The following is a 14,415-nucleotide window of genomic DNA, read 5'->3' as shown; positions in this document are numbered from 1 at the left end:
CGCCATAATCAAACCTTCACTGTAAAAATAAATAAGATTTATTGTATTGGCTGTACAGCTTTGATCAAGAAATCTGCCAAATGGAAAATGACATGAGTTGGGGTAGTCCTTATCCTTTTAATAACTGAGTCTTAAAGTTAGAGACATTAAAAGGTCTGATAATCAACTCATTGTTTCAAAACATTCATCTTAAAACTGCACACAGCAGTTTGCATGGTCCTACACCTAGAAATTCCCATATAAAGAACTCCTTTGGAATCAGCCGTGATGCCTTTCATGCAGTTCATGGTACTTCTCCTTGAAGGTAACCAGAGGTTCTAACTAAAATTTGCTTTGTACCTCCCTTTTGTACTTTTCTGTAAAAAGCACCCTTTGTCTAATTATTGCTGAGTTTAACTTTGAATGTTTTATGACTTGATGCATATCCTGGTCAATATCCTTTTCTATTGTCTAAAGATTTTTTTCTGCTCTAATGTTATCAATGATGTTAGTGTTATTGCGATCAAAACACAGGATTTGTCAGCATACCCTCTAAACCAATTCTGCCTACACACGTGGCTTCAACTTAATCGCTACGTTAACTGTTCAATCTTTATATAAAAAGATATAAAAACATGTCTGTATTCTCTCCACCTGAGACTTGATGTTTGTGTTGATGATGTATTTATCTAGTCAATCCTGTAGATTCCTGAATAGTTTTTCTGTTTGTGTCTTTTGCTGCCACTTGGTAGGTTCCATGACTTTGCATCAGTGGCAACAATTAGCACAGCCCAACCTGGGCACGATTTTAGACCCACGACCCGGGGTCCTTACTAAAGGCTTTGAATTGCTGCCAGAAGATGGCACCTATCACTTGTCTGATCTAGAGGAGGACATCGAGGAGGGCATCACCTTCAAAGCCCAGTGCACCTCGACTCCTGAGGGTAAGGAGAAAGAGGAGAACCAGAAGCAGCCACCAAAGGGGCAGGAGCCACCGCCAGATATTTTTCTGCCAATGACGAGCTTCTCCACTCATGACATGACAGCTGGTGAGTTACGCTGCAGAACAGTGGGCTAATAAACTGGAACCTTGTACAATAAGAGCCAGTGAGCAAATTATCTTTAGAGTTGTATTGGACAGTAATGGACGTGACCATTTCAAGGAGGTTATACATCATGTTACTTCTCTTTTCTCTGGCCCTCCCAACTTCCCTTGGAAGAATGCCACAGAATTTTCCTTATTTTTGAAAATGAGGGATTTATACAAATCATTTCTACGGCCTCCGGACCTCACTCCAGTACTTTGCAAAATTGAACTAGTACTAAAGCTATTAATTCATGTTGTAAGTGTGTACTCTGCCATTTAGCATGCATGTTCAGCCATCCTTGCATATTTATGTCAGAGTCAACAATTTATTAAGCATTCAATACATAAATGTGCACTTAGCAGCAACTACCTTTACAAATAATTCAAATGCATTACAGTTCCAAGCTTAGTATGCAGGCAGATCAGACCTTAATTGAATTCTAAATTTTGTTTCTACTTTTATGGTTTATTTTAACCCTTCAATGTGATAAATGACATGCATCATATTATGTATCATTCAACACTGATTTAATTATGTTCTGTCCTTGCAGCATGTTCTCTTAACTTGAGCACAGCCCCTAACTTTCCAGATCTAGACTATGATCTTCCTAGTGCAGGTGCTTAGCTTCAAATCCTCCCTTCTAATGGAGGAACAAAGGGAGCTTTTCTGCCTTAAGAATCACACTTCCCTATTTAACAAACAAAGGCAAAAAAACTGCCATTATTACAATATGAAGAGTAACCCTTTCCTTACAAGAGGATGAGGTGGCTCTTGGGATCCAGCTCTGGATATAAGCTATGTATTAGGACCATAGCTCGAGGCTCAGATGTGCTCGTGTCCCATCCAGCATTCCAACAATATAATACCCTGTTTTAATAGGAGAGATGAAATGCAGGATTGAACCAACGATTCTGCTGTCTATGTTCTTGATTGCACTCTGGGATTGCAGAAGGATTTATTAAACATGGTGAGATGACTCTGGCAAAAAGACAAATCTGCGGTCGTTTGGCCTGGGCCATTTTAGTCCCTCCTCATGTCTGATTCTGCGTTACAAGTGGGACATTGCACATATGGGAGGTCAAGAAAGAATGTATTTTGAAAATGGGGCCCTTGAAATGTTCAGACTGGGTTATTTGTGTTTGAAATCAGCACCATTGCGCATGCAAATTTTCTCTCTCTGTTCTTAGTGCGGAATCCAGGGAAATGTCTGTCGCAGACTAATTCTACTTTCACCTTCACCACCTGCCGGATCCTCCATCCCACAGATGTTGCTCAAGTTACAACGAGGTGAGATGTTAGCCCGCACTGTTTTGTTTTCCTATGGAACTGTCACCTACATTAATCAACTGTCCTGTTTCATACGTTGTATTTCTGACACTTGGTGAACATGAAAGGAGAAAATTTGCCGGCATTGCTAAAATAGGATCATAGAATCATTTGTCAGCAAAAGAGACCATTCAGCCCATTATGCCCATGCCAGCCCTTTGAAAGAGCTATCCAATTAGCACCACTTCCCTGCTCTTTTTCCCCCATACCCCTTTAAATGTTTGCTTCATATGTATATATTCAATTCCTTTTTGAAAGTTACTATTGAATCTTGCATTCCAGATCATCATAACTCTCTACATTTTAAAAAAGACTCACCTTCTTGCTGCTTCTTTGCCAGTTACTTTCAATCTGGTCACCAACCCTCCTGCCATTGAAAGCATTTCCTCCTCATTTACTCTATCAAATCTCTCCATAACTTTGAATGCTTATCCTTAATCTTCTCCGCTCTAAGGAGAACAATCACAACTTCCCTTGCCAAATGATTTTGTTTTTAAATTCTTTTCTGAGGTATCCTAATGCAATGTGACAAGCCAATATGTTTTGAAGCTTAAGTATGGCGTGGCCTACATTTTTAAAGGAAGGTAGAAGGAAATTATACAAAAGCAAAATACCACTGATTTTAGAAACCTGAAATAAAACTGGGAAATGCTGGAAATACTCAGCAGACCTGGCAGCGTCTGTGGAGAGAGAAACAGTTAATTTTTCAGGTCAGTGACCTATAGGAAAGATGTGATTGCACCAGATAGGATACAGAACAAGGATTATTACTTGGAATGGAGAATCCTTGTTACAAGGAAAGGTTGGATAGGCTAGGGATGTTTTCTATGGAACAGAGGAGGCTGAGGGGAGACTTGATTGAAGTGTATAAAATTATGAAAGGTCTACATAAGAGTGGATACAAAGGACCTATTCCCATGGTTGAAAGGTCCATAACCAGGAGCATAGATTTTAAGGTAAGAGGTGGGAGGCTTAGAGGGGATTCAAAGGGAAATCTTTTCACCCAGAGGGTAGTGAGGATCTGGAACTCACTGGCTGAAATGGTGGTAGAGGTAGAAACTCTCATCACAATTAAAAAGTACTTGGATATACACTTGAAGTACTGTAGCCTACAAGACTACTGACAATGAGCTGGTTGGTGGGGTAAGGCTAAATGACTACTTGTTGGCCAGTACTGACACGATGGACCAAATGGCATCCTTCCATGCTGTACATTTCTAAGGTTTTCTAAAATCGAGGGATTAGAGTCTATGAACGTCCATGTGTAATCTGATTAAACCTTTTTAACTCCAGTATCTGACAGCTTTGAAAATAGAAATGGAAATAGTCCATTTAGCCTCTTGAGCCTGTTCTGCCATCCATTAAGATCATGGTTGACCTATGGCCTAACTCCATATACCTATATTTTCCCCAAATCCCTTAATACCTTTACAAGCATCTCTATTAATCTTGGATGTAAAATTAACAATTGATCTAGTATCAATTGCTGTCAGTGGAAAGAGTTCCAAGCTTCTACCACCCTTTGTGTGAAGAAGTGCTTCCTAAGTTCACTCCTGACAAGTCTGTCACTAATCTTTAGACATCGCCCTAGTCTTAAACACCTCAGTGGAAATAGTTTCTCTCTCTCTACTCTGTCTTCCTCCCTTATCATAAACTTAGATCAAATCACCCCTTAACCTGTTTAATTCCAGGGAATACAGCCCTAGCCTGTGTACTCTCTCTTTGTAATTTAACCTTTAGAGTCCTGGTTTTGTTCTAGTATATATATGCTGCACTCTCAGGTTATCGGGTTTTGCCGTGATTGCATGAACTCTTCACCTTGTAGACTTGCATTCCATCAGCCATGCTGAATTTAACCCACCCTTCATGTGTGAACAGGGCAGTAGACTAACTCACTGCCAGCCCGCCCCCTAAAAATGTTTTATCTGTATTCTTTTGTATCCTTAATAACCATCTTTACTCAGAGCATGGCGACGATACAGAACTCCTCCAAGAGGAGAAGTTGAGGTGAATAGCGTAGATGAATTTGATCAGCGGCAGCTGTCCCTCGCTTCGAGGGTGATGTCTACTCGCGAGTTTCTGTCATAGGTCTTCAGGCAACTGAACAGGCCAATTCTCCACCCACCGATCTTGGGGCATATCACACAAGGTAGTGGGATCCAGAGTGCAGGATTTGCTTTCCCTTCCTTCTCTGCTACCACTCTGCCCCATCATTAAGACGTTGTGACTTAAAGCACGTTGCGGCTTGATGGGCAAGTTGTCACTGTTCTGAATGATTGGTAGCAAGTTCCTCCCAGTCATTAATAGTCAATGTTGCTGCACTTCAAAAAAAGCTTCTGAGTGTCTTTGAAGCATTTTCTTTGTCCTTCCCCGTGTTCCACACTGGCTATTTGAGAGTTGAAGTATTTAAGGGAAGCTAAATAAATACATGACAGAGAAAGGAATTGAAGGATATGCTAATAGAGCGGAAGTGAAGGAGGATAGGAGGTGGTTTATGTGGAGCATTACACCAGCATAAACTTGTTGGGCTGAATGGCCTGTTGTGTTGTGTAATTCTGTGTGATATAAGTAAGTACATGAGGTAATTACTGGAAGATAACAGTTAACTCAATATTTCAAATGTCTGAGAACTTTCAGTCAGTTTTATGCATTGAATCAAGCTAAACAATAATAGCATTCAAACATCTTAGCAGACTTGTGAATCTTTTGTGTGACATTTATGATTTAACAGCAGTTAACCTGTTAAATTAATGGACAAAGGAAATTTGTAGGAATATCTTATTGTACGCTAATAGGTGTCAGCCCTGACTTGGTGGTAGCACTCTCCTCTCTAAGTCAGAGGTCATGGGTTCAAGTCCCACTCCAGAAACATGAATACATAATCTAGGCTAACACTCCACTGTAGTACTGAGGGGGTGCTGCACTGTCAGAGGTGCAGTCTTTTGGATGAGATGTTAAACCAAGGTCCTGCCTGACCTTCTGTGGGAGAAGAAAATTCCATGGCACTATTTCAAAGAAATGCAGGAGACTTTCCCTGGTCAGAATTTATCCCAACATCAATTTTAATTAAAAAAATACACAGATTATCTGGTCATTATCATTTTATTGTTTTTGGGAGCTTGCTGTGTGCAAATTGGCTGCTGAGGTTTCCTACATAACAACAGTGACTACACTTTAGAAGTACTTCATTGGCTGCAAAGAACTTTAGGCGCCTTGAGGGTGTGAAAATGCAAGTCTTTTTCACCCATTTTTCAATCTCTTTCTCTCTTATCCTTTCTCCCTCTCTCATGTCCTCACGTTCTTTTTTATTGCAGTGTGACTACACCCAATTTAAGTGCCAGCACATGTAAACTTAAATGCACTCTAATATCCAAATAGCTTATGGATTATAGAATATATTAAACCTAGAATTTGGAGTAGCAGGATCCTTCCAAATATACACGGATGGCAATGTCACATATTGTCCAAACTTAACTTGGATAGTTTTGTTGCTGGTACTGCTGTGCAATGGAGAAATCCACAGATTTTTGTTCACCTGGTCATTTATGCTCAAGGAGATGAAATCCTGCTTTGAGATATTTCTGCAGGGTATTTGATGGTGAAAGGTTGTTTAATTTAAACCTCTCTGTTCTTCGTTTTAGCTTAACGTATGCTCCAGTGCCAAGTCCAGGGGGCTCATCCGTCAACATGATCGCCAATTCAAACACTCAAATAGCTTCTTGCCGCCCAAGCACTGGTGAATCCTTCATGAACAGGAGGGAGTCGACTACAACTCTGAGCAGTACCAGCAGTCTGACGAAACTCCTGCTTGATCGTGGGATTTCCGCTGGTATTTATCGCTGTCCGCTGTTGAAATGCCCACCTGTGGTTCGCCCCAAGACATTAGCCATACCCTGCACCCCACCAAACTCTCCCTCCAGCTCCCCGTGCCCATCACCCTTGCCCTTTGACACGCGGGGAGCCATGGACAACTTCCTGGCTTCACGGCCTGCTGAGACGCTTCTCCAGGAGGTTTACTGTCTGAAGCTGGGGCGAAGCCGTGCAGATTCTGCTCCCGTCAATCTGAACTTGGTCAAGAAGCTGCAAAGAATGGGAATTGCCCAAGTGGTCAACCCCCGGAATGTTCCAGAGCATGACGAAAACCCAGAGTGCAGGAGCAAGCAGCGCAGGCTGGAATCAGCAGTGTTCATGGGGACTGGCAGCGGCCTTTTGGGGGGTCTGAGGCGGAACCAGAGCCTCCCCAATGTGATGGGTGGACTTGGCGTGCCAGTACCAAAAATGGGCAGCTTAAATGAAGAGAAGACTGAAACCAAGCTGGATTTATCGGCATAGTGATGCCCAATGTGGTATCACTGGCATGAGTGTTAGTTTCCTCCCAACCCTGCCCCACCTTTCTCCCCGAGGAATACTAACTGGAAGAAAGGGTGTTGTGTCTTTTTTTGTTGAGGCCCCTGAAAGTCTGAAGATGGTGAGAGTAAGTGAGTGAGCAGAGAGGGAGGTTGAGTTGGAGAAGGAAATGGTGATGGTTTCCAGGTGAGAGGGTAAATGAAGGGAAATGATCAATTATGAGATAAGGGCAGAGGAGAGAGGTAAAATGAAAAGGCTGTGGAAGCTTTGTGGGTTTGCAAAAGGAATGATGAAAATGAGGCACTGGCACATGTGCTGGAAGCGGCAGCTCAACACTAATTCACGGAAGTAACTCAAAGCACAATTGCTGAACACTCGTTCTCTTTCCCCAGGGAATTACCTTGCTGTTTGCTTCAGACATTCCATAGCATTAAAGCACAGTCCAGAAAACTTTATTTGAGAGAAGCACAGTTTTAGCAGCCAATTGCAATCTGTCAAATGGTTATGAATGAGTACGCCAATTGAGAATCCCTGACAGCCTCAATATAGAAAGAGTCCTGCTGTATGTTTTTGTTGTCTGCACCTTGCACTGCACCACTACCTTTTGATCTGACAAGCATTTTTAAATCACAGTCACCACACGCGATATAATCCTTTTTCTTCTGCATTCTTCTTCCATATAATACTGTCTGTTTGTAACATAAACCACCCCAGAGCATTTAATAAGAGCTATGAGGTTAGGTTTTCTGGAACCCTGTTTAACGAGACACTTGACCTTTTCTTTGGCCTGGAAATAGGAACGCTTGCAACCTCAAGGTATTGCATGCATCTCTTTTGACAGTACTGTAATCAATTCTATATCCATCGTAATATGTCAGACTTGAGGAGCTGTGCTAATCGAATACATCATGTAGTGTTGGCTGGAAATTAGGGGCTCCCAGCATTGCTGCAGTGTGAGCACCAGACTGCACAATGCACAGCCTTGGCAACATTGGACTGAAGGCCATTCAGGTTAAAACCACATGCATTAAATAAAGTGTTATCTAAGAAAGACTTGGGGGACTATATAGTGGGAGCAGTTTCGGGGTGGCGGGGGAGGGGAGCAGGTTGCTGAACTTTACTCTCGAAGTATACGTGAGCTGTTTCAGTTAATTCATTGCTTCATATAAATTCCTAAGGCGCCCATTTTTTGCAATGTATACTACCCTATTGTAGCTGAATTTAGTTCAAAATCTGCCAAAGCCAGCGAAACCTTAGGAGGAATCGCTAGCAATGCAAGTAAAATCCAAGCTGGTTATACTTTGCTTTGCCGCAAGCTCCCCCACTGCGTAGTGTGTGTGTTTGGCCCCTCGGTTTTGAGTGCAGTTGGGGGACAGTCTGGGTAGAGAATCACGGGACTGAATGACGGAGCGATGGATTCCATCTGTTGGGCCTTTGAGGTGTAGAATGTAGGAACAAAAGGTACCTTGGAAATCTACAAAATGATATGAAATTGAGGAGAATTCACCGCAACCAAAAAGTTATGTGCTTTCATTCAATTTTATGTAGTTTCCAAAAACAAAATAAACCCACGTGGCAGAGTGAACGGGGTGTGGGGGAAAGTTTTAGCTAGTCCAAGCTAACTTATCAACTCAATTATGGTGCCTGGTGTCGTGGCTTCGAATGTTGACACTTTACCAGAATTCTTGGCATTATTACTGCAATGGTGCAGATTAATTATATTTTATTTTATACATACACATGTTCTGATTTATTTTAAAGAAAATATCATTGTGTTTTAGTTGCTTTGCTGTAATCAGGAACCCTCCCCCCCCCCCCCTCACCCTCCCCTCTGTCTCTCTGTGCTTCATTGCTTAATGCAGTGCCCTGGAAATTAATCCTTAATTCTTGGAAACTCCGGGACAGTTTGGCAACCCCACACCCGTTTTGAGTTCATGTTTTCAATTAAATTATGTTTTGCGTATGTTCATAGTGTTTACCTATAATCTGCAAAGCCGCGATTTAAAAATAATGAGGCTAAGCAATACTGTTTTCCTAAAGACAGGTCAATGGTGTATCCAGTAATGGCTTCAGTATGTACGGGCTCTGTTTTTTGTCAACCATACCAATGAAATAAGTAAATCGCACTAATCCTTTTGACGTAAGATATAGTTTTGCACTTTTTAAAACAAAATTTTAAAAATTGCACTTTTTAAAATTAATTTTTTGGTTTGTAAGCTTGAATAATATAAAGATAGAGAAATCTGTGGAAATATGCAATTTAAAATTTGCGAAATAACCTTTAAAATGTTTTTTTGCCCATTGACGTTCCTCCAGTTCTCAAAGATTTGAGGTTTACTTTCTGCTGGTGGCTTGTAAGTGTAGAGTTCGCTGATTTATTAGCTTAATATTTAGTATTATCCACAAAACTCCCAATTTGGACTACATTCTGTACATCATCTGCGATTATGTATTAGGGAAGGACACTGTAATTGTTTGCTGTTTGAAATCAGGTGGTTGCAATAAACGGAGGATCTCTTTGGGAACCCTAGACTACGTGCTCTCAAGATGCAGAAGAAGACTCTGCATTAGAACATGGGAATTGTTAGATAGGAGATACCAACACTTATTAATTTGTTGGTCACTGCTAGTTTAGAAAAGCATCAGGCTATTGGCCCCATGTCTTACTGTGCTTCAAGAGATTCATATCTCTTTACAACTTGCAACCCATTTCCGTCCATGAAGTGGTTAGATTAGGAGCCTGGACTTGCTTTCACCTGCCTGCATCTGCAGATGATGATGAGCTGGATATGAGCATCTCCCTCAACCAGGGAACCCTGAAGCCAGTTGTGCAGTTGATATTGTTGCTACAGAATTCTGAGAGTAAAGTGGATTGGACAGGAAAGGTTGTTTGATGCATGTTGGAAGGAGAGGGCACGTGATAATGCATGACAGTGGACTTGGCACCAAGTTGATCTCAGTGCAGAATGGGGAATTCCTTCAGATATAACCTTCGTGTTCTCACTGTCGTGGTGTCTGCCCACTGCCTCTGTATCTGCAGATGCAGTGGGCCACCTCCACACTGAACTGTTGGCCCTTGTGGCTGTGAAAGATCAGACTTGGAGCAGTGTCCCTGTGCTCAGTCTCCATTGTACATTGTCTAGTTTCTACTAGATTTACTATGAAGCTTGTGATTGATGGTGCCATGCAGTTGTCCCAGACCACAAATAATAAAAACAGAAAATGCTAGAAAAACTCAGCAGGTCTGGCAGCATCTGCGGAGAGAGAGAGACAGAGTTAGCGTCTCGAGTCAGAGCTCTAAAGAGTCATATGGCCTCAAAACATTAACTCTTTCTTTCTCTCCACAGATGTTGCCAGACCTGCTGAGTTTTTCCAGCATTTTCTGTTATTTCAGATTTCCAGCATCTGCAGTATTTTGGTTTTTATCTCTTCATAGGCAGACTGGCCATGCTGGAGCTCCTCAGATCCCAGTTAACTGACTGACACCAAGTGTGTTAAAAGAAAGGTTTATCCAAAGTGAAAGATAAAATAAGTACCTATTAAACTCCAAATATCCAGATATTGAAAACTCTACTGTTTCAGCCTCTCAAGGTTTGTATATGTATATATTATATTTAAATAAAACGCTTCAACAATACGGGAATTGGTGACAATTTGCGTTCGCATGTTGGTAAGGAGATTGTTCCTGCTAGGGGGAAACACAGGTAAAAGTACGAGGGGCCTTTTGTTCAGATACTGTTTGAGGAGCTGGTCTCGAATTCAATCCACAGAGGTGGCGCCTCGTTCAACCTCAACGATACTGCCTTAAATACAGACTGGCCACTGATGCCAGTCAGTCCCCACTGGTTTAGGAAGAAGTGAGCGAGAAGCAAACATTAATTTGTACGGGGCTCAGTTAAGTCCATATTCTGACGCCTCTATTTTTCTGCTTGCCTTGCTCACTTCATTTATATATAATTGAAAATTTATATAAAGCAGGATTGAGATTGTAGACTGACCAAAGATTAAAGTTATGCTATAACTGTGTGAGTGAGGGGAAGAGTGTGTCCTAACACCTAGCCTGTACTTTGGGGGTTCAGTCCCTGGACCAGACTGCCCAGAAGCAGACAGAATGTAGAGAGAAGGGTATTTTTTTCCTGATTTGTTCGGGTCTTGGGCAGTGTGCAATGTGATCAGTTAGTCTTTACTGAACCTGTTCCCCAGCCTCCTGCATCATTGCATTTCCATTGACAGTCTCTGGGGAAAATCTTGCACTAAAATTTTGTTTTGGGCATGGGCCATTTATTTTACCCCAGTAGGTGAATAGCTTTACTTGCTTCTTCACAGTTGTTGTACTCTGTGTTCCTCCCTTGTGTACTAGCGGCAGTAGATAAGAAATTAAACATTTCGCACCAATGTTGACAGCTGGCTGGAATTAGTTTGATGTCTCAGTTCGTGGTTTATCTCCTGGAACCTACTCTTAAAAAGAACAAATACAACTATTTGTTATGCATTATTTGATATTTATTGTAATAATTGATGTAACTACAAAGCTACATGGGATTTCTGAGTCACTCCCAATTCCCAAATAAAAATGTTTTGTAACTTCTTCCTTTTTTGGTTTTGCTTACTTTGCTTTATTTCACAATGTGAGCACCAGCCTTTTGCTGACTTTGTTACAACCAAGTATAAAGGGGTGAATACATTCTTTCCCACTCCCGAGGTTGGCAAAAACGGAATTTGAATTTTGGAAAAGCTGTGACTTTTATTTTTCAATTCACATGCACTTGACCATATGTAAAGCTATATGAAGAAACCAGCCAGCCAGATTTCTTGAATTAACAAGTAAGGAGTTCTCTTGTTTAAAAACTCAGGTGAAAGTATAAGACTTATTAAAGAGGTAACAACATGTCCTGAGCCCCATGGTGAGCGCCCACTAGCATGCAACAAAACAAGTTACAGGCTGGAGGAGGCGGAATTGATGGGTTAAAGTCTGTAAGAAGAAAATACCTTCCGACATTCCTTTGGTGGTCTTGAAATGTCAGCTGGTTATTTTCTGCAGACAGCCTCTTTTAAACTGTAATCTGTCTTTTTCCAAAGTGGATGCAATGACACTTGAAGTCCCTTTTCGATTAAAGCGCTCTGTCTCTGATGTATTCCAAACGTAACAGAGATCGGGCCCTGAACTTGAAAAAAAGCAGGGAGGGAGAGAAAGAAAGATGTCACATTCTGCAGTGCTGCTTTTGTTGCTTTCTGCAGAATCCTGCTTTTTTCATTTCTCTGGCACGGGCAAGATGGCTGCCGTGCCGTGTGACTGGCCTTCTCTGCTAAGTCAAGACCCAAAGAGAAAGATAGGGTTTACCCTCAGACTGTGACTAAGTTCCAATTATCAAGCGATGTCACCCACAGGACAGGCGATCAGTGTCCTTCATCCTGTTTAGCCATTGGGACAGTCACAGTGATCGAATATTAATGCCTCAGTTACTCAACCCTTGAATGAGTGTTTCCCCCAAGATGGCATCTTTGATAAGATAAGGAGGAATTCATCACCGCCTCTCCAAATTTCTATTGTTCGTGTTGGTCTTTAGCCTCCATTTCCATGGAATGGAATGTGGCTACACAGTGATGTAAATTAGCAGTCATATTTTTTAAGAAGCCGGTATCTTTACTTAGCAAAAGCCCTTTTAAAGAAGTTCAATGTACATTAAAGATTAATATTCCACATTACACAATACACATCATCATGACAATCTGCATTCTCAAGGTGAAAGGCGCACAGTTAAATTGCCACAAGTCACATGACCTGACACACACGGACTGCTTGTATCATCGTGATCCTGGGAACGCTGAACGGAGACAGAAAGAAGGGAGCTTTTACATCGAATGTAATAGAGGAAACACACAACCTCCCAACACACACTTCCCCTTGTGAGATGGTGAGAATTGGGTGCAAATTCAGAAAGCTAACCCTGCGATTGTTAGATTACAGGTAATAAAAAGCAGAGACCAGTTGAGCCAAATGGCCTGTGTGCTGTAGACTCTGGTGAAACCAGATAACCACTTAGTATTACATCAATGCCATTGCTCTTTCAGCAACATTATCACTGGGTTTTCCTACCTAGCCTTTCCCATCACTGTCAGTCTATACACCAAGCCGCTTTCAAAACTCTTACAGAACATTTCAAGCAGTAATGACTTCAAGTCTACCTGACGGGAAGAGGTTTATGACACTTGAGATTTAATGGATTTGACCATTAACCCCTGGTAATCGGAAGGAAGACCACACCTCCGCCTTGACATCGAAGGTTAAAGTCACGCCCTGGGAGGGGTTTTGAGTTCTCAATCTCTCCATGAATAAAGTGCTATTTCTCTCTGATTGAGAGGACAGGAGGGTTTGTTTACAAATTGATATTCCATAATGTGGAAGAGCAGAAACGTGATGGTGAGGGCAGCTGTGTTGATGTGAATAATGAAACAGGAGCACAGAGTTCCACGCAGAGCTAGATGTCTGGGACGGGTTCCCACAATCGATCACTAGGTTAGGTTTGGATGAAAGCCTTGGTGTTAATATTCATGCTGGGGCAGAATTTATATAGGCCTGTTGGAATGGGAAAAGAGTCCATTTTGGATGTGTTTTCTCCCAAGTTCTTATCTTTTTTCCTGACGAGTTCAGGACATGCTCTAGTGGTCCAGGTAGATGTGCCCAATTCCCCATCTTGAGAAATGACACTTCTAGCAGGCAGATCCTCTGATGACCTGAGCGAGGTCAGGAACTTGGCTCATCAGTGAATCCTGGGTATGCGACCTATCTGTAACTGTTGTTAGGAATCCGTATCTCCAAGAACTATATGCTTTTTTAAAAAAAATGGAAGTACATTGAATTATCTAAATATGTTTTCTACATTTTTTTCACTTTGGTCTGTGAGCAAGTTGCTTTTTCCAAGAAATAAGATGACTTTAGCTTAGTGACCAGCAAGACACCTGGGGAGATAATTTGTTTACCTGAGTTAAAATTTTAAAAAAAACTTCTGTTGCCAGGCTGTGGGCTCCTGCTGATTGGCTGAAAAACACCTAGCCTGGGAGAAGTTCTGTCTGAACATGATATTTAAACTGTGTGTGTGTCTCAGGAGCAAACTGTGAAGGAAGACTGGTCCTCTCTTTTTCCCTACAGTCAAGAGTGGGTGTTCAACTTCAGCCAGAAAATCCTCATCTCAGTATAACTGGTCTCTATTTGAAAGCCTGCAACAAGCGAGAGTAAACAAAGACAGCGTTTCACCGAAGATACTTTGGAAAGGACTTCCAGACGACTACTGTGCCCAGCACTCCACCTTTGCATGCAGGAACACCAAATTGACCTTTAGGAACTTCATGCTTTTTCATAAAGTGTTCCCTTGCACCAACCTCTGCAGAGATCTTATTTGTCATGTCCTTTGTTTTGTGTGTGTGTTTGTTTGTGTTGGGATTTTCAAAGGGGTAATTCATTATATTTCAGGATTACAAATTGTATGTTAATCAGTTTTACAGCTTGTTTTAAAAAAGTTTTGTTTCATAATAAATCAGTTATTCTGAGTTAATTAAAAGAAACCTGTTTAAAGTCTCTTTCATTCTGGGTCTAGCAATAGCGAAGGTAAACAATTGGCCATTTTGGGTGAGTGAATTAAACATTTACACATATGGTGTGACGTGTGGAGTAGAA

The 14,415-nt window shown here is 41.5% G+C and overlaps 1 protein-coding gene across 4 annotated transcripts in view; it reads left to right on the top strand.

The window, feature by feature from the left end:
- trak2 (trafficking protein, kinesin binding 2) overlaps positions 1-11,328 on the top strand; it is a 76,179-nt gene extending 64,851 nt beyond the window's left edge. For all 4 annotated transcript variants that reach the window (XM_078551527.1, XM_078551525.1, XM_078551528.1 and 1 more), the window contains 3 exons: positions 732-1,028; positions 2,255-2,354; positions 6,035-11,328. In XM_078551527.1, the coding sequence (XP_078407653.1) occupies positions 732-1,028; positions 2,255-2,354; positions 6,035-6,725 (1,088 nt within the window). In that variant the 3' untranslated portion in view covers positions 6,726-11,328. The remainder of the gene's footprint in view (positions 1-731; positions 1,029-2,254; positions 2,355-6,034) is intronic.
- The last annotated feature ends 3,087 nt before the right edge of the window (positions 11,329-14,415 follow it).

The sequence above is a fragment of the Cetorhinus maximus genome, chromosome 11 (genome assembly GCF_964194155.1).
Source record: "Cetorhinus maximus chromosome 11, sCetMax3.hap1.1, whole genome shotgun sequence".
Taxonomy (NCBI): domain Eukaryota; kingdom Metazoa; phylum Chordata; class Chondrichthyes; order Lamniformes; family Cetorhinidae; genus Cetorhinus; species Cetorhinus maximus.
This window is presented reverse-complemented; position numbering and strand designations above follow the sequence as displayed.